General features: G+C 55.3%; 1 protein-coding gene across 1 annotated transcript in view; it reads right to left on the bottom strand.

Moving 5' to 3' along the window:
* OTOF (otoferlin) overlaps window positions 1-17,774 on the bottom strand; it is a 93,169-nt gene that overhangs the window by 53,373 nt on the left and 22,022 nt on the right. The window contains 2 exon segments of the mRNA XM_077774119.1: window positions 1,567-1,666; window positions 8,162-8,250. Coding sequence (XP_077630245.1) covers window positions 1,567-1,666; window positions 8,162-8,250 — 189 coding nt within the window.

Below are 17,774 nucleotides of genomic sequence, written 5' to 3'. Positions count from 1 at the left end.
TGGACTTAGAAGCCCTGGGTCCCTATGTTGGCTCTGCTGTTGACCAGCTCTTTGACCTTGACTAAGTTCATTCCTCATCCAGGACTTCAGGGTTCCCATCCACAAAATGAGTAGCAGAGGTGGGTGGTAGGTGGATTAGATAATCTGTAGGTCCTGTCCTCCGCTAATTTCCTAAACCTGATTCTAGAAATACTGAACATGGACTTTGCTGCCTACTCACTTCTGCCCGCTTTCTCTGTTCTGTCTCATCTCACTTCCTCCCACTGGTGGCCAGAGCTCGTTCTGCATTTCCTCTCCCCTTCCTGGTGTGGCTGAGCCCCCCTGACTTCAGGAAGCCTCCCCCCTCCCCAGCCCGTGGAGAGAATGGCCTGGCTGGGGCCAAGCTGAGAAGTCTCCAGCACCCTCCTGTCCTCTGCAAGGAAGTATCCTGAGATACAAAGGCACTGTGGGAATTTCTGCACCCTGGCACTCCTCAGAGGGGGTTCCTCCCATCCTAGCCCCCCATGGCCACAGCCCTGCCTTCTGAGGCTATTCCACTGGTTACTGCATAGGGCCATACCTTAGGCGGGACCCAGGTGAGGGTACCATGGTACAACCCATTCTACACATGGGTAAACTGAGGTCAGGAAATAACAGCTGCCAATATTATTTTATGTATCTATTGAGCACTTATTACTTGCTTAGCTTTTCTAAGCACTATCTGTATATTCTCTTTTAATCCTCTGACAATTCCTGTGAAGCAGATACTTGTGATTTGGCTCACTTTGCAAGGAGAGGTAGCCTGCTGACGTCACCTGGTCAGTAGCCTAACTATGCTTTGTACGCAGGGGCTGTGTTCACCAGCACTGAGCCTAACTGCCCAGGAGTGGACACGAATCAGTCGAAGGGGACAAATGCGTCAGAGCAGAGTCAAGGATCAGGGCACCCAGATGAGCTCATTTCTTTCCTTTGTTAGAACAGGCACTGAGCGCCTACACCCTCCCCGCTCGTCATTAGGACGTATGTGTTCATGCTGGACGGCCTGAGGTGGGGAGTGACAAGAGGAATAGAAACAAGGTCCCTGCCCTCGCGGAATGGCTGGTCTGAGAGAGGCTCCAAGGCCACACCCTGGAGGGGCCAGCAGGGCTCAGCCTGGCCTTCGGGTGACAGGAGAGGCCCCTGCGGCGATTCCTGAGCCGCTCAGTGGGGAAGGGAGGGGGTGTCCCAGTGCCCCTTGTCTTGCGCTCTCACCGCGNTGCCCTCGCGGAATGGCTGGTCTGAGAGAGGCTCCAAGGCCACACCCTGGAGGGGCCAGCAGGGCTCAGTGGGGAAGGGAGGGGGTGTCCCGGTGCCCCTTGTCTTGCGCTCTCACCGATGGAAGGGCTGTGGTGTCCCTCTTGGGACAGCAGACCCTGAGCCAAGGGCTCTGGCCACGGCCCCCAGGCCGAGGGGCTCCGGCAGTCTGACCTGAGCCTCTTCCTCCTGCCTCACCTCGCCATCCATGAGGGACATCCCCCAGACCTCCCAGTGTGGCCCCCAGGGGACCCCACAATGGGCAAGTCCAAGGACTTTTGGGGGCAAACCCACCTTGATGATAGCATTGTTGTCATCAATGAGGGTGTCGGTCACCTCCACGTGGTTCTCCTCCACCACCTTCTGCAGCACCATGCGGAAGGTCCCAATCAGCCTGTGGACGGAGTGGGGGGCATGGCCGTTTCACATGAGCAGGCGGGAGTGAGGCACTCACACCCCGGGAGGCTGTGACTGGCTGGGGAGCGGGCTGGAGACATGCTCGGGCCCCAGGCTAAGCTTGGAGGAGGGGGGCCCAGAGCCAGGGCTGGTCCTGGCCAGGGCGGCATGTCCAGGAGCATACGTGATCCCTGACAAGTGTGAGTGGTTGTTTCCCGGGAGACTCGTGGGCAGTGAATGCCCCGGGGGGACGTCCACAGACCGTGGGCACGGAACCCCTTGGCTTGAGTTCTGTGGGCACGTGGAGTTGGAGTTCAGCCGAGCTCTCTGCCCAGATGCCCAGTGTGGAGCCGCTTCTCCCCGTATCGCCCCCCTAACCACCACCAAGGTTGATACCCGCCACTGACATCACTGGGTAACTGGTCCCGTTTAGTCAGCAATGCCCACCCCTGCCTTCTGCAAGCCCATTGAGGGCACAGCCCACCTGCTTGCGGGATCCCCATACTCCCCGCTGACACAGTGCAGAGCGGGGAGGAGTTGAGTCCTGTGGTCTGGAGTGGGGGGAGTCAGGGGCAGAGACCTGAAGCCCAGCTCTGCTGCCAGCACCAGCGAGCTCCCTGTCTCTCTCCATCTGTGTCTCCTCAGGTGAGCTAACAAAATCCCTGCTCCCCAGAGCCGTTTAGAGTGCCGAGATCCTCTGTGCCACATTCTTGCCCGAGCATCTAGCACACAGTCAGCATTCCAGAANCCCCCCCCACCAGGGACAGAGGCCATGTGTCCTATTTGCAGCCCCTGTTTGAGATTTTCAGCACACGGGACATCTCAATATCTGCTGGCTGAATTAATGAACAACAGTGGGTGCCTAATAAATGCTGACTGAGTTGGCTGGAACCCCATGTCACTCTATGGTTTGAAGGTTATTGCTCTGGGAGAGAACAGGGTATGCAGAGAGATGTTCTCACACGGTGATTCCACATGGGGTAGATTAAAGTGTGCACACCATTTCTGGTTGAAAGGACAGAGACCGGGGTTGGGGGCACCTGCAGTGTGTGGGAGCCAGAGGGGGCCTCGGGGTCACCCGGTGCTGCCCTTGACTGACAAAGGAAGGAAGGTGAGGCCGAGAAAGCGGGAAGGGATTCAGTGAACTGATGGCAATTTCAAGCGAGGGGAGGCATCAGGTGGATTCTGACTTTAATGGACATATCTGACGTCTGTACTCTCCTGAAGAACTCTCTTAATAAAAGGGCCTCCTCTCCGTGTGAAGGGAGGGAGTGGTGGGAGCGGCCATGGATAAATAGGAAACGCTTCCCCCTAGCGCTCAGAGTCCTCTCAGCCGGCTGTTCCACCTCCTTGAGGGCAACACTGTTCCTACCACTCCTCCATTGGAAGCCCCTTACCAGGCTTCTAGGTGCTTCTCAGAGCCAGCCCAGCGGACGCCTCCTGCCTGGCTGGGTCCTGGCCTCTCCCCAGCTTGAGCAGCGCCCAGAGAGGAGAAGTCCCCTTTCCTAGCAGAAGAGGGATCAGCACACACGCTGTAATGTGGGAAGACACCCCCAGGGGGCAGGGTGGTGCTAACCAGGGTCAGCCTCAGACCTTAGACTTGGATGGAGGGCCCGAGAGGAAGGCTTCTCCAGCATTTCATTGAGGAGTCCCTCAGCATCCTCTCCAGCCCCTGCTAGACACCAGGTGACAGGGATCTCACTACTCCACAGCTGTGCTCACTGCTTTAAGCCCACAGTGAGCCAAGGTCTACCTCCTGGCAAATTCCCCACTCTTAACATCCTGGTCTAAGCCTTGGCAACACACAGACTAAATGCCATCCTTAACAGAAGCTGTGTAGACAGCAGAAAGAGGCTGGACTCGAGTCAGATAGAAGTGGGTTCACCTTGTAGGATCTAAGAGCTGTGTGACTTTGGCTAGCTCTCAAACCTCTCTGAGCCCCACATTTCTCCGAAGGAGGTGAAAGTCCTTGCTTCACTGGGTGGCGGTGAAAGCATTCACGTGAAATTCCTCTGACACTGCCCCACTCAGGCGCCTGTCCTTCCTCCCTTCGCTGAGCGCAGGGTTTGCTGTCTGGAGGGGCCAGGCAGTGCTGGGCTTCTCTGTAAGATGGGCACCTGCGGGCAGGTGCACAGCCTCACAGAGCCAGGGGTCTGTCTGTGGCCCCAACCAGAGGGTGGGGCCAGGACCCCAGGACCCCAGGGGTTGGCTCTGGGGCTTTCACTCCTCACAGATTCCCCCAACGTCCTCCAAATGAAAATAAAAAACAGTATTCTTTGAAATGAACAATTGATATTATCTCAATCTTCAGCAAAGTATGAAGAAAGCATTTTTAAAAAACGTTGCTCTTTTTGTGGGTCTATCTGTAACATACTAAGCAAAACGAGAGTGCCTGCTATGAAAACACAGGTTTAAAACAAGTGTCCTAATACTGCTTCCAACAGGATGCCACCTCGCAGCTCCCTCCATAGATGTTCTTTGGGGAAGGAGCTAGTGCAGGAAACTCCAGCTCTGGCCTGTGTGGTGACCCCGGAGACCCCCCTGTCCAGCCAGACTGCCCTTTGTCCAGCCTGGCTGCCGACTCAGTGAGATCTGACTGTTGCCTCTTCTCCCCTGGGTGGGTCAGCACGGGAGGAGCTGCCTGGGAGAGGGGGCCTAGGGTGACCCAGCAGGGTGGGCTCACGTGCCCTCGGACAGCAATGTCCTTTCCCTGGAAAGTGGAGGTGTGAGTCCATTTGTCCCGTGAAAGGACAGGAGCACTGTCCCGGGGGTCAGGAGGTTGGGGATTGAAGACCACCTCTGCCCTGACCCCGCAGTGTGACCCTGGGCAAGGGCCCCTTCTGGGCCTCAGTTTCCCCAAGACTGTGAGATGAAGGACCTGGGACCTGATGTTCTGTCCTCTGACAATCACGCTTCTGTGGGCCATCCAAGTTACCCGTCACAAAGAGCATCCCCTCAGGACGCTGGGCTGGCCTCCACGGGGAGGCCAGAGAGGCCGGGCAGGCTGGGCAGGGGCAGGATTCCTGGGTAATTAGCCAGCAGGGAGGGTGCCTTAGGCATGAATGGGTCCATAGACGGACCACAAGAGAGCAGCAACCAAGCACCAGGGCCTGTCAATAATTCATTGCTTTCCCCTGGGAGCCCGTGTCAAGTGCCCAAGGTCTGGCCAGGCCTCCACCGCTCTCCTGGCTCCTGAATTATTCAGAAGTCCCAGGAGACTGGTGCCTGCATCAGGCCACACACACCTTCCACCCCCCCACCCCGCCCCACTTCAAGGGCTCTGGACAGGCGAAGGGGACACGCAAGATCCTCTGAACCCAGCACCTTGTTCTCACAGGAGTCCCAAGCTTCCTGAAGGAAGACCTCACTCAAGGTGGGCTGGGCAGACCCGCCCTGTCTCCTCCTCCTGGCAGCCCCTACGACCACTGGGTAAGGGGCCAGTTTCCAAGCCACCCTCTACTTCTAGAACAAGTCTTTCTCTGAGACAGGTGGTAATGGCATCAGGGCTATAAATTCCATTTCTCATACCAGCTTCCTTTACCTCAGTTTCCCCGAATGCATCAATCATGTGACCTGCCTCTCATTCTGCCCTGAATTCTTCAGAGGAGACAGGCCATTGGGATTTCTGCTTCCAGACCCTTCCATCCCGCACACTCTCTGACTCCTGACCCCATGGGGACATTCATTCATTCATTTGTTTGTTCCACAAAGTACCTAGGGGCCTGCTAGGGGCCAGGCACTGTCCCAAGTGGCAGGTGTGGCTTTGCTGGCCGCTGAGCCGGGCCCCAGAGCCCCGCCCCCCTCAGTTCAGCTGCCCCAGGGGCAGGAGACTGGCAACTCCAGGGTGGGGAGACCTGCCCTCCCGCTCTGGCCCCCAAGCTGGCCTGTGTCAGGATGAATTCTGTGCTCTCCCCGAGAAGGGCACCACTTTCTCCATCCCAGCTCGGTAGCCAGAAGTGCTGGGACACTCGTAGGCTTTCCGAGGAAACGAAGACCCTCTCCCTCCGGGCCCAGACCTCCCCTGAAGGGGCTTCTTGCCTTCTCTTGGGTGGGTCGCAGAGGATGGGAAGAGAGGAAGAAGGGGAGAATCAGGTTAGGATCTCTCCTGTCTCTCTTGTTGGCATTTTAGAACAACTACTTGAAGCCTGAAGTTTCAGCATATTCACTGGGATGGTATTCAATGTCTCAATTTAACAAATACTTTTGATTTGTTTATAGCAAGAGTTCTGATATTTCTAAGGGTTTCGGTGACTGTCTATCAACTTCGCTATAAATAATGTACCAATCTCTTTCATGTCTGTGGTTTCTATAATCACTGCTCACAAATCCTGGTTTCTGGGAGGTCCAGGATTAGGAAGGGGAGAAGGAAGCAGACAGCCTAACCCCAGCCCTTCCACTGTCTTGTGGCCTCAGTAGCCTCTCCGAGACTCAGTTTCCCCACTTGTGCAGCAAGGGTTGCCCTGGCTGAGTTCTGGGGCTCTGACATCTGCGTGTGGGTCCTTGCCGGGGTGTCTGGGTGTCTCTCCTGGCCGCCAGCTTCCAATTCTTCCCTTCCCACACCCACTTCAGTCTGCGTGTGGGCCCTTCTCTGTTCCTCCTTCTTCCGTCCTCACAAGGCACCTGATCTCTCATCGCAGGGAAGAAGGTTTTGCTTCATCTTGGGGACGCCTGGTGGGGTATCTCACTAACTCCTCTTGTCAGATATCCTCTTACCAGGATACCAGAAGCAGCTGCCTGAATGACACGCCCCTCCAAGAGGCCAAGGGGGGGCCTATCCTTGTGACCTTGCCAGCAGGCCCAAAATGTCCACGCCCCACGCTCAGCTGAGATGTTGTGGGTTCCCAGTAAAACCACAGAATCCTTGAAGTCCCTGTGGTTCAGCCCGTCCCGATCCAAAACTTTCATGGTCCACTTTCTGCTTGGTCTCTCCCAGTAATGGGGAGCTCATTACTTCCCAATAGCTCAGTGGTTGGAGAGCCCAAGCTACCATTCAGCTGTCTGCTGTCTCCCAGCAATGCACCCTCATCCTGGTCCTGGCTCTGGGAATGGTAGAAAACTCTCTTGGGGAACAGGCATGGTGACTTCATCTCTCATTTTAGTACCTCTAGTGACTAGTGCAGTGTTTGCCTGGTACAGAATATTTGCTCAGTAAATGTTTGATGAGTGACTAGAAGATTGAGTGGATGGATTCTTGGATGGATGGATGGATGGATGGATGGAAGGATGGATGGAAAGATAGTTGGATGGAGGGATGGAAGAATGGATGGAAGGACAGATGGAAGCATGGGTAGAAGGGTGGATATACGGATGGACGAACATGTCGTCTGTGGTCTTCTTCTCCAGGCTCTTAGCCTCTTTTCAGATTTAAAGTCCCTTCCCTTGGCAACCACAAAGAGCTGACTACTGGTATTCTCTCCAACCAGCATGAGGACATTGGAACCCTCCTCTCTCACCTCCCCTGCTCTGATTGTCCTACTTCTATTAAAATTACCTAAGATTATTTCAGCTTTTCTTTTATTTGTAGCCTCCTCCCACTGTTGAGTAATACCGCACTCTCAGTGAGTAGTATCCCCATGTTTTTCTGGCCGTGTTGCTGTTCAGCGATGATGCCCTCTAGCTGGTATACAAGCAATTGGGTTTTGAACCCCCAAATGGGACTTTACATTTCTTATGTATAGCCACCATTCCAGACTGTTCAAGTCATTCTGAATTCTGCTTGTTGCCCAGAGAGAAGAGTGGGCACTACTTTTACTGAACCCTTAGTAGTGATAGTGCTCATGTAGTAGGTGTGTTTCATTGAAGAATGTAAGCTCCATGAGGGTAGGCACTTGCTATCCTCAGCACCTAGTTCAGTGCCTGACACACAGTGGGCGCTTAGTAAACATTTGAGGAATGAATGAATGAATGAATGAATGAACATCTACACATCTATATCCTTTAATTCTCACAGCTTCCTTTGAGTTAAGTACCTGCCCTTTCTACACGTGAATACATCAGACTCAGAGAGGTTATGTAACCAGCTCAGGGTCACACAATAGATGACTGAGCTGTGAACCTGAGATGAGGCTTGCCTGACTCCCAAACCACCGCACGAGGCTGCCTCAGAGTCTCTCGTCCTTTCTGGGTATGGCAAGTCTGTCCTCAAGGTTACAGATGGTCCATTATGTTATCTTCCATTATATTAACTCCTCTGCTGGGTAACTGTCACCCAGGATGGTGTAAACGGGGAGCCTTACAGAAGGGGACAAGAAGCCGAGATGGGGCCGGGGACAGAAGGGGTGAATGGAGGATAGACTGTTCTTGGCTGACCATATTTGGGAGGGCTGAAGGACTCTGAGGGCAACATGAGAGAGCAAGGAAGGGGGTCTTTGGTGATCAATCCAGGATAAGCTGGGGATGTGAGTCCCCTTTTAAACTCAAAAGAGAGAGCAGCCCAAGGAGAAGGGCAGGCGCCCAGCCCCTTCAGGCCCCACGTCTTCCTCCCCACACTTACTTGTTGCTGAAGACTTTGCTATAGTTGAAGATCTGAATCTCGAGTATCTCATTGCTGTCGATGCTGCTGGCCACTGGCCACCGGAAGGTCTAAGAAGAGAGAGACAGCTGTGGCCTTACATGGAAATGACAGGGAAGGGTATGAGGAATAGAAGGGGGAATCCCTGAAAAGTGGCCCTTCACATTGGCCCAGTGTTCCACGGGAATAAGTTTCACACCTAGAATCTCATTTAATTCCAACCAACACTTTGTGACCCATTCCTTTTTCAAAGATGGTGCTCGGAGAGGTCTAGTGACCTGCCCAAGGTCATATGGTTAAGTGGAAGAACCGAGAACTAACCAGGACTTCTGACTCTCAGCCAACTCCTGGGGTGTGCTTTGGAGTGGGTGGTGCAGCCGGGGTGGGGTGGGCTCCAGGGTAACAGCAAGGATTGTGGGTGTGGGCTTGGTTTTTGCGTGTGCTGAGTAGAGTTGGAAGCTCCCAGATCTCTCCTGGCAGGATCATGCTGGCCAGTCTAGGCTCTGCTCTGAGCGGGAGGTCCTGGGCTCCCCCGTTCAGGTCAAAGTACCCCTCACACCGGCAATGTTAACTTTGGGGACAGATTTCAGCTGTTTAGTGTCATCAGGGTCAGGCCCACAGAGGACAGACAGCCTGTTTCCAACTCCCTGCTTCTAAATTTACCCTCACCGCTTCTATCTTGGCTTCATTATGAAATCGATTATAATGATGAGCAGGAAGCTGAATGGGATTTTTCTGGATGCCCTAGAAATGGCAATGCAGGCCCAGACAGAGGCCAAAGGTGCTAAGGACTCCACCCTCTAAAGATGGCTGCCAAGAGGCAGACCAGGCACCTCCCTCAGGGCTTCCCCAAGGGCCTGCTACCCCACACCCCCACCCTAGCCCTCCTTCTCCCTGGGGTGTAAAGAAGACTGAGGAAGGGAAAGGTGGCAATGGTCACTTCCTAGACACGGTATTTTTGCGACACCTTCCTAGGAGAATTGCTCAGAGAGGGTGAGCCACCTGCAGGAAGGGGAGCCTGGCATGCAAGTTCCCAGTGCCATCTGCCCGGGCAGCAAACTGACTGTTCCCCGAGCCTCTAGGGAGACCCACAGAACACCACAGGGCAAGGACAGTGGCCCTAAGGAGCCCGATATGCCAGGTGTGGCAAGTATGGGGTTTATGCTCAAGCGGATCGAACAGTCTGGATGGATGGATAGCCCGGCTCAGCAAGCCTGCCTTCCGGGGGAGGGGTCCACGGCTTGGATGAGGCTGCGGGTCGTACCCCGAGTGGCAGGAGCTGGGGGCAGGGCGGAGCCAGGTGTCCTAGGCTGGGAATCCTGGGACAGGCCGCTCAGGTCCCCCACAGAACGCACCCACACAGTGTTCTATGAGACAGCCGGGGCTCGCAGGCCAGCCTTGCCGGCTCCCGGAGCTGCCGCAGCTCTCCAGAGAGGCCGCCATCCCACAAGGGGGGTCTGCGTCCTTGGCAGTGCCCCAGAATCAGGCCACGCCCCCAGCCCAGGCTGCAGCGGGTAGAGGAGGCGGAGGGCCTGAGCCAGCGTCCTGCCCCCCTCCATGCGCTGAGCCACCACAAGTCCGACAGAAGCGAGACCAGGCCGGGCTGGAGCAGCAAACCTTTCTGGGCTGGACTTTGGAATAACTGAACGTGACCAGAGAGCTCTGAGGTCTGGTCACGATGCCGTGAAGAGATGGTATCAAGGGGGATTGTGACAGAAGGTGGAAGGCGGTGACTATTAAATTCGCTTCATGTTTCTACCCCACCAGAGCCAGACTGCTCAACAGGCTAGAAGTAAACAACAACGATAGCAATCTTAATCAGAACTGCCATTTATAGAGAACTTTTCATTATGCAGGCGTCTCAATGCTTTAGATGCACTGATTCATTTACTCTTTACCACAGGCCGACGGGCTGCTCCCGGGTTCTCTGTCTCATACACAGAGAAGCCAGGCCTCACAGGGTAACAGGGTTCCGAGATCTCTGCTGGTGGTGACTGAGCGGCTCGGGGTCGGGGTGGGGGGCTCTGTTAGCTCCCCCTGCAAGCCGTTCTGATGCTTCCTTCCCCCAGACTGGGGACAAAGGGGCTCGGGAGGGACCAGGCCAGCGTGGCAAGGCCCCGTCCAATGTGGGCAGGCCTGTCTCAGGAAAATGGCCCCATGTCACTCTCTTCAGTCCCAGGGAGGGTTCAGCTGCTGGAGCGGGCGGTTGAGGGAGGAAGAAGCAGCAAGCAGCAGAAGGAGAGGGGTGGAGGCCCTGGAGGGAGAGGGTTCTGACCAGGGCCTCGGGGGGGACTTTGGAAGCCAGGGACACGGCGGAAGGGCAGGGCGGGTGGGCAGCCGGCCCCGGCTCGCAGGCCTCATTAAGCGGCTTTGGCCCCTGCTGTCTGGATGCCTCCAGCTTGGCCGAGGATGTGGTTTTCTTAATGAAGTTGCTTTTAGTTGAGCTGCGGGGAAATAAGCTGGCTAATGAATTCGGGCCCAACTTATCAGCCTCGGGGCTGGGGGGAGAGGCCTGGGAGCCTCCAAGATTTCGGNGGGATGAGCACTGGGTGTTATATGGAAACCAAGTTGACAATAAACTATTTGTAAAAAAAAAAAAAAAAAAAGAGAGAGACAGGTTAGGAGAACAGACATGACTGTGGATGCCGGAGCAGGACAGGAAGGGGCGTGGAGCAGCGATGTTAACGAAGGGAAGGCAAAGGATCAGCAGAAGGTCATCTCCAGGAAAAGGGACCCGGACAAGAACAGTGCTGACGACTTCTGCGTGCCCACCACCAGGCACGGACTCGCCTAGTGACGCTGGGGACCAGAGCCACCCAGAGGCTTTCGTGCAGGAAGAGAAGACCTGGTCCAGGGGGCTGCTGCCCTGCACCCTGACTCCCACCCTCGCACGCTCTCCCGCCCCTCACCTCCCATGTCTGCCCACCGCCCCCCCTTCTCTGTTCTTCTCTTCTGCTCCTGTCCTGCTTTCTCCTCATCGCCTCCATTATCAGTTTCTCTCGGTCTCTGTCCCTCTCTCAGTGGTTCTCAGTCCTGCCTACATAGGAAATCCCTTCCAGAAGTTTCTAACCATCCCGCTGTGCCTCTGGAGGGCTGGGCCTCGGATGGTAGGCGCTAGCAGGTGCCGGCCTGTGAATCCAGGCCTGAGGACCCCCGCCCAAGGGAAGGACCCTCCCGAGAAAGGGAGGCACCAGCTTCCTCCCCCTCCCCCACCTGCCACGAGGCAGACCGGGCAGGGCTTGGCCACCTGTGTCCAGCTAAGGAAAAGGACCTGGGGCCCAGGGAGCTCTTTGCGGCACCCGTTTGGCCTCTTCCAGAACCAGACGCCTGGGTTTTGGTTTGGGTTTAATTTTCCTCAGCTCTTTCCTCTATTTTTACTTCTGTTAAAACTTTTCAATGGCTTCTCCACTGCTGCCCCAAATAGGTATACATTCCCCTTCCTAGGACTCAAAGTCTCCCTGGCTATGACCCAGGGGACACTTCCAGCCACTTTCCTTCACCCAGCAACTACCCACTGAGCCCTGGGAACAGCAGTGAGCAAGACACGCAAGGTCCCCTTCCAGTGAGTTCCGAAGGACGTGCCCTCTGTCCCTTCTCTCAGTTCCTCTGACAAACAAGAGGTATGGTCCCGGCCCAGCTGCCACTTAGCTCTATGACTGCAGGCCACTCCTGGCTCTCTGCCTCGGCTCCCTCATCCGTAACATGAGGGAGACAATATCTACCTCGCGGGGCTGTTGAAAGAACCAAACGAGACCAGCTGGGTGGATTCTGTAAGCAACACAACACTGCAGAAATTGGAGGCGTGACTTATTTTCATTTTGTTTTTCCCTGTGGGGACTTTCCACCTGCCTGGGGCCGACCCTCACCCCCTCCCTGACTCGCCATGTCCTCTCCCTCTCCCTCCATCACTTTCTGACCACCTCTCTGCCTTGGCCTGTGGGTTTCCCATTTCTCTTTTTCCAGAAAAGATGTCGTTTCTCATCGTCTCCTCATTTTTGCTGTTACTTCATTCCCAGTTGAGGCGTCGTGACTGACATGTATGGAGAATACAGCGAGACCACAGAGGGAGATTTGGGAGCTCAGGAGCCCCCCGGCCCATGCACACCCCTTCAGAACCCGGATAGCACGTCTGGGTAGAACTAGATACTTCTCAGAACACCTTTTGCTAATAACCGAAGTTCACGACAGCATGGCCAAGATGTGATTCTTTTACACACGGGGAAGTGGAGGGTGTGGGTCGTGTCATCAGCATCTGGCTGGTTGGTGCCAGAGGCAGGATTTGAACTCAAGTCTTCTGATACTTAGCTCAGGGCTTGCCCCACCACACCACACCCTCTCCTGAAGCCAGGGAGATTAGTTGATGGGGTCCATGGCTCTGACAATCCTTCAAGATTGACAAGAGCAAAAATATTTGTTTATTGAGTGCTGACCATGTGCTAGGCATCAGCTACACACTGCACACACAGTATATAATTTAGTCCCCACTTCGCAGATGAAGGAACTGAGGCTCAGACAGGATTTGCCCAAAGTCATTCAGCGAGTAAGTGGCAATGTAGCTTAGTAGTTGAGATTATAGTCAGACCCTCACAGAAGTCCATTAGCAGGTCAAGGAATCCAGGCTATCCTGCTGGAAAGACCACATGGAGAGAGGCCGTGGAGAATGTGAGGCCACAAGGAGGCCCACGGTGTTCCAGACAAAAGTCGGCACCAATGGTGCTCCCAGCTGGATGCAGAAGAACTGCCAGCTGAGCCCAGCCAACTCAGAGACTCATGACAAATGCGACAATGTGGATAATTTCAGTCGCTGGGTTTGGGGCTGGTTTGTTACACAGCAGTAGCTAGCTGTGACACTCCCGCATGCCATCTCTCTGAGAGACTCAGGGAAGCCTGACAGCAGTGGAAGAGCTGGGCTCCATGCCCTGGGCCTTGCCCTCCACACACTGATGCTTTGCTCCCTCTCCTCCTATTGCCCCAAGTACTCCAGGGACAGCTTGACTGTTGCGCTCCGAGCAGTTCAGACCATAAGCACAGTGGTCAGGCCTAGTTGCGTCTTGTTCACGGAGGTCTCCCTACATCTGGCACAGGGCCTGGCATACAGTAGGCACTCAACAAACGGACCTCAGATGGCTACCTGAGCTGCAGCACTGCTCACTGCTGGCGGGTGAGCGCAGGTGGGTGAGTTCACTCTCCACACCTCAGCTTGCTCTTCTGTAAAGTGAGGGTAGCGGTCACAGTACTGCTTCTCTGGGGTCACTGTGAGGCTGGTGGAGTGCTGCACAGAGCCTGGCCCAGGGTGAGAGTCCCACCAACATGGCGGCTTATTATCACGCTTCTTCTTGCACTGTTAGCTCCAGGAGCCAAGGCAAGGCCTGGAATTCTTGGGCATGGCCCTCTAGGAACTCAGGAGGCTTCTGAGAAGAAAGGGCCTCTCCCAGCCTGAGACCAGCACCAGCATGATTTTCTTTCCGTGGCCACAACAGCTGAAAGTTGTGCCTTCTACTTCTGGAGGTGCCCTGAACATTGTTGGCCTGGAGACTGCGCCAAGGGAGTCACATAACATTTAAGATTCCACACCATGTCAGCGTCCAAACACAGTGGGGGACTAAGGTAGTAGCTAAGCCAAACACTGCCGCTCAAGGTGTCATGAGCCAGTAAACCTCATGCAGATGTTTTCTGAGCCCCTTCTGTGTTTGCTGAGCACCCCCTTGTGCAAGGCTTTACATACGCCACTGTGGGTAGTACAGGATGCAAGTATGTTTCCCAGTTCTGTGGGAGCCCCTGGATAGCTCTGGAGACACGCACAGGCCTGAAATTGCCGCCCATGATAGGAATGCTGACAAAAATAAAGTGGCAAGTGTTAGGGGCAGAAGGAGGAAAGGAGGGCCTCTGTCAGCAGGAGTGGCCTCAGGGTCCCAGGGGAGTGAGAAGCTGTGACCTGGTTGGGCAGCTCCAGGCCAGGGCCTGACCTGAAAGGTGCTGGCCAGGGCGGCAGAGTTCCACATCCTATCAGCCCTGGAGATCTAGGAGCCATGGAAAGGTTTCCCTGATGCAAGCTGGAGAATGACCTGGGCTGTCCTGAGCTTCCATCACGGGGTAGGTCTGGAAACATCCCCAATCAGCAAGACAATGAACTTAAAGGGACAGTCCTCCAGATCTGAGGGGGACGGAATTGGGGTGTGTTGCAAAGCTTTAGGGAAGAGATTGTTTGGGACTGTAAAGACCCGGGACTTGAGCTGGATCCATTCTTGTGTTTGTTCTTTTACTGTGCCCTGTGCCGGGTACCAGGCCACCGATGAACCAGACAGGTGCATTCCTGGCCCCAGGGAGCTCACAGCCCGTGACAACCAAGGACAAGCAAAGTGGGCAGGTGAGGCCAGCCCCTGGCCCCCACCCCCAGGCTGATGACGTCTCCCTCTTCTGGGTTCAGAAGACCCGTGGTCTATCTTTGTCTACACCGGGTCCCTCTTCTCACTGGACTGAGCCCCTTGAAGGTAAGACTGAGCCTCCTTCACTCTGCAAGTGACCATAGGCTCTGGAGTCAAACAGACTTGGGTTTAAATCCTGAGGTGGCAACTTATCACCTGGGGAGATACCAGCCCAATGAGTTGTGATACTTGTGTCAGGATCTTAGCCCATCCTGCCATACACGAGGGGCTCAGGAAGTGGTGGCTGCTCTTATCATTCCCACAAGCACTGCTGTTTTCTGGACTCGCCTGCAGAGCCCGGTCCACACAGGGTCTGGCTTAGAGTCAGGCTTGGGGTGGGCTCAGGGTGACCTCTCACACTTCTCCAGGGCAGGGCCCTCTGCTAGCTGCTGGCCCGGCATGAAGGCTCGAAGGCTCGTCCTCTCTCTCTCTCTCTCTCTCTCCCCTCCCTCCTTCCCTTCCTCCTCCAGAGCTGAAGGTTAAATGCAGGATCTCAGGTTCCAGCCTTGAGGAAAGGAGACACCATGTCCAGGTTCTGTTTCCACCCATTGTTGTCTGAAGCATTGTTTTTCTTCCATGGCCATCTCCTCTCCACTCAGGTTCCCCAGCCCAGCCCGCAGCAGCCCCTCTCACCCCTGTCTGAGCACAGAAGGGAGAGACATTTGCTATCTTGTCTTTTATTTCATTTTTCAGCCATGTGACTGTTCTACAAGATAGAGCAAGGAGTAATTCCTATTTTACAGAAGGGGAATCTGAGGCGCAGAGGGATTCAGTGCCCAGCCCAAGGTCACAGGGTTTGCAAATACCTCCATGAGGACTGTAGCCCAGTTCTCACAACTCCCGGGCCAATGCGCTTTGTACCTCACCGAGCTGGTTCCTAAAGGCCCTGGGCACAGTAAGCAAGTGTGAGAAGAGAGACTTTCAGAAAAGCCAAGAGGCCTTCACAAGCTTTGCAAAGGGGTAGATGAGGTTCTTTTCCAAGCTTGTTCTGGAACCACAGACAGCCTGGTTCTTTCATGGACCAGCAAGAGAGCTTATGCCTTGTCCACCCCAGTCTGGGGAAACAGGTGTAAGGACGGGTGCCCTTCCAGGCTCTCCTTGGGGGCTGAGCTGACCCAGGCCCCTGGGCCCTCCCTGAGTGGGAGATGGGACAGAAGATGATTGCCCAGGAAGTGACGTCAGATGGGGCTTCCCCGGGGAAGTGACTGCTTGCAGGTCCTGCGGTGTGGGGGGGGCCTGAGCTTTGCGAGTCACTTGGCTCCCCTTCTGTTTCGGTGGGCTCCTCATGGTGATGTCCAGAAGCTTCTCAGTCAGCTCAAGTGGGCGGAACGTTCCCCAGGGGAGGACCACCTCTCCCTAGCTTGGGGTCACTCTGACTGGCCACGTGCTTTTGCTCATTACTCCCCGGCTTCTGCCCCTTCCCCGCTCCTTAGCCGGGGAACTAGAAGCTCCCCCGTGGCCCTCGTTCCTACTTGCATTCTCATGTGCTATGGAGCCTGCTTCTCCCTGAGGGGTGTCCTAGCCTGTCACACAGGAGGCACTCAGAATGGGGTGCCATGCTAGCATTGGGGCCAGCAGGGATGGATTCTCCACGTGCCCCGTGTTGGGCAGCATCGGGAAGAGGAAGGACACGGTGATTAACTTTGAATGTCATGTATACCTGGGGCTCGGGTGTCCTGGGTGCGGTTAATGGAAAGGGGTGGGAGCATCCTTGGCAGGGGCATCAGGTTGTGCTCAGTGGCTGAGGCCTGGGTGGACAAGTCCCCTGGGAGACTTGATGAGGAGGCAGTCAGACACTCTGGGGGCAGAGGTCCAGGGAGGCAGGACCGAGCCAGGGGACAGAGTCCCCTCCCAGGGACTGAGCCAGGCTGCCTGTGTCTAGGCTCAAGCAGCCCCTCCTCTCAGAGCCCTGACCGATGAGCTGGGGAGGAGGAGGAGGGAGCATAGGATGCACAGCGTGACAAGTCTAAGGCCACGCTGCTGGCTCAGTATGCAGTAATGGGGCCACCTTCACCATCATCCCTCATTCTGCCCATCATTTGACCAAGAAACCTCATACCCATCATCAGCCCCATTTGACAGATGGGTAACAGAGGCTCAGAACCTCAGGCTGAAAGCCACACAGCCAGGTGTCTGGCACAGCATCTCCCAGTGGAGGGCACAGCCTGCAGGCCATGATGGCCAATGGTCCTTTTGAGCGCAGGAGAGAAGGTCGAGGCCCTGCTTCCGTGGGCCTGTGGCTCTGGGCCTCCAGATGTCACCGCACTGTGTGGGATGGGCCCAACGTGAGGAGGAGACAGGGGCTCTGAGTGGCCTCTCAGCCTGGTGGCTTTTCAGCTAAATACCAGTGTCAGCGGGAAGAGTCTGCCATGAAGCCTTCCCAGCACAGTTGAGCCAAATGTGAGAAGCAAAGCCCAGGAAAGAAGGGGTAAGCTATTCTGAGAGTCACAGTAGAGTGTTTGTTTCAGGCCAGAATGGAAACTTAGGACTGCTGATTCTCACCCCCAAATCAACCCTGGAGAAACAAGAGAAGCCAAAGGGAAATACGAATTCTAGGAAGTAATAAACAGACAAACAACTGTGAGACCAGGAGACCAAAGCCTCTTTGAGCACATCTACGGACCTGTGGGGGAGAGGGGGGAAGGATGGAGGTGGCCCAGCAGGGGAAGCCTGGGGGTGGATTCAGCAGGGGACAACAGGTGAGAGAAAACCTTCCTGAGTTCTGCTCTGACCAATCCCTGCCATTACCTTGGGGGGCGATCGCTGCCTGCTCCTTTACTCATAAAATGGTGACAACAGCCCTACTGGGATGAAAATCGATGAAAATTGGTGCAGGGGCGCCTGGGTGGCTCAGTTGGTTAAGCGCCGGACTCTTGGTTTCGGTTCAGTTTTGTGGGTTCGAGCAAAGCCTGCTTGGGATTCTCTGCCCTTCCCCCACAAGCACTCTCTGTCTCTCTCAAAATAAATAAATAAACTTATAAAAAAGAGAATAGGTGTTCATGGACCTCTGCTCAGGGAAACCCCCAAAACTACTTTGTTGAAAATCTAGCCTGCTTTCTGTCAACCACATTTCTCCTAAAGGTTCAGAGATGAGACCCTGTCTGTTTCTGCGGGAGACTGGCTGGCCCCCCCCCCCCCCCCCCCCCCCCCCCCCCCCCACCCCCCCCGCC

The sequence above is a fragment of the Crocuta crocuta genome, unplaced genomic scaffold (assembly GCF_008692635.1).
Source record: "Crocuta crocuta isolate KB4526 unplaced genomic scaffold, BGI_CrCroc_1.0 scaffold246, whole genome shotgun sequence".
NCBI lineage: Eukaryota > Metazoa > Chordata > Mammalia > Carnivora > Hyaenidae > Crocuta > Crocuta crocuta.
Note: the sequence above shows the minus strand (reverse complement) of the source record. Positions and strands in the feature narration are given on the sequence as shown.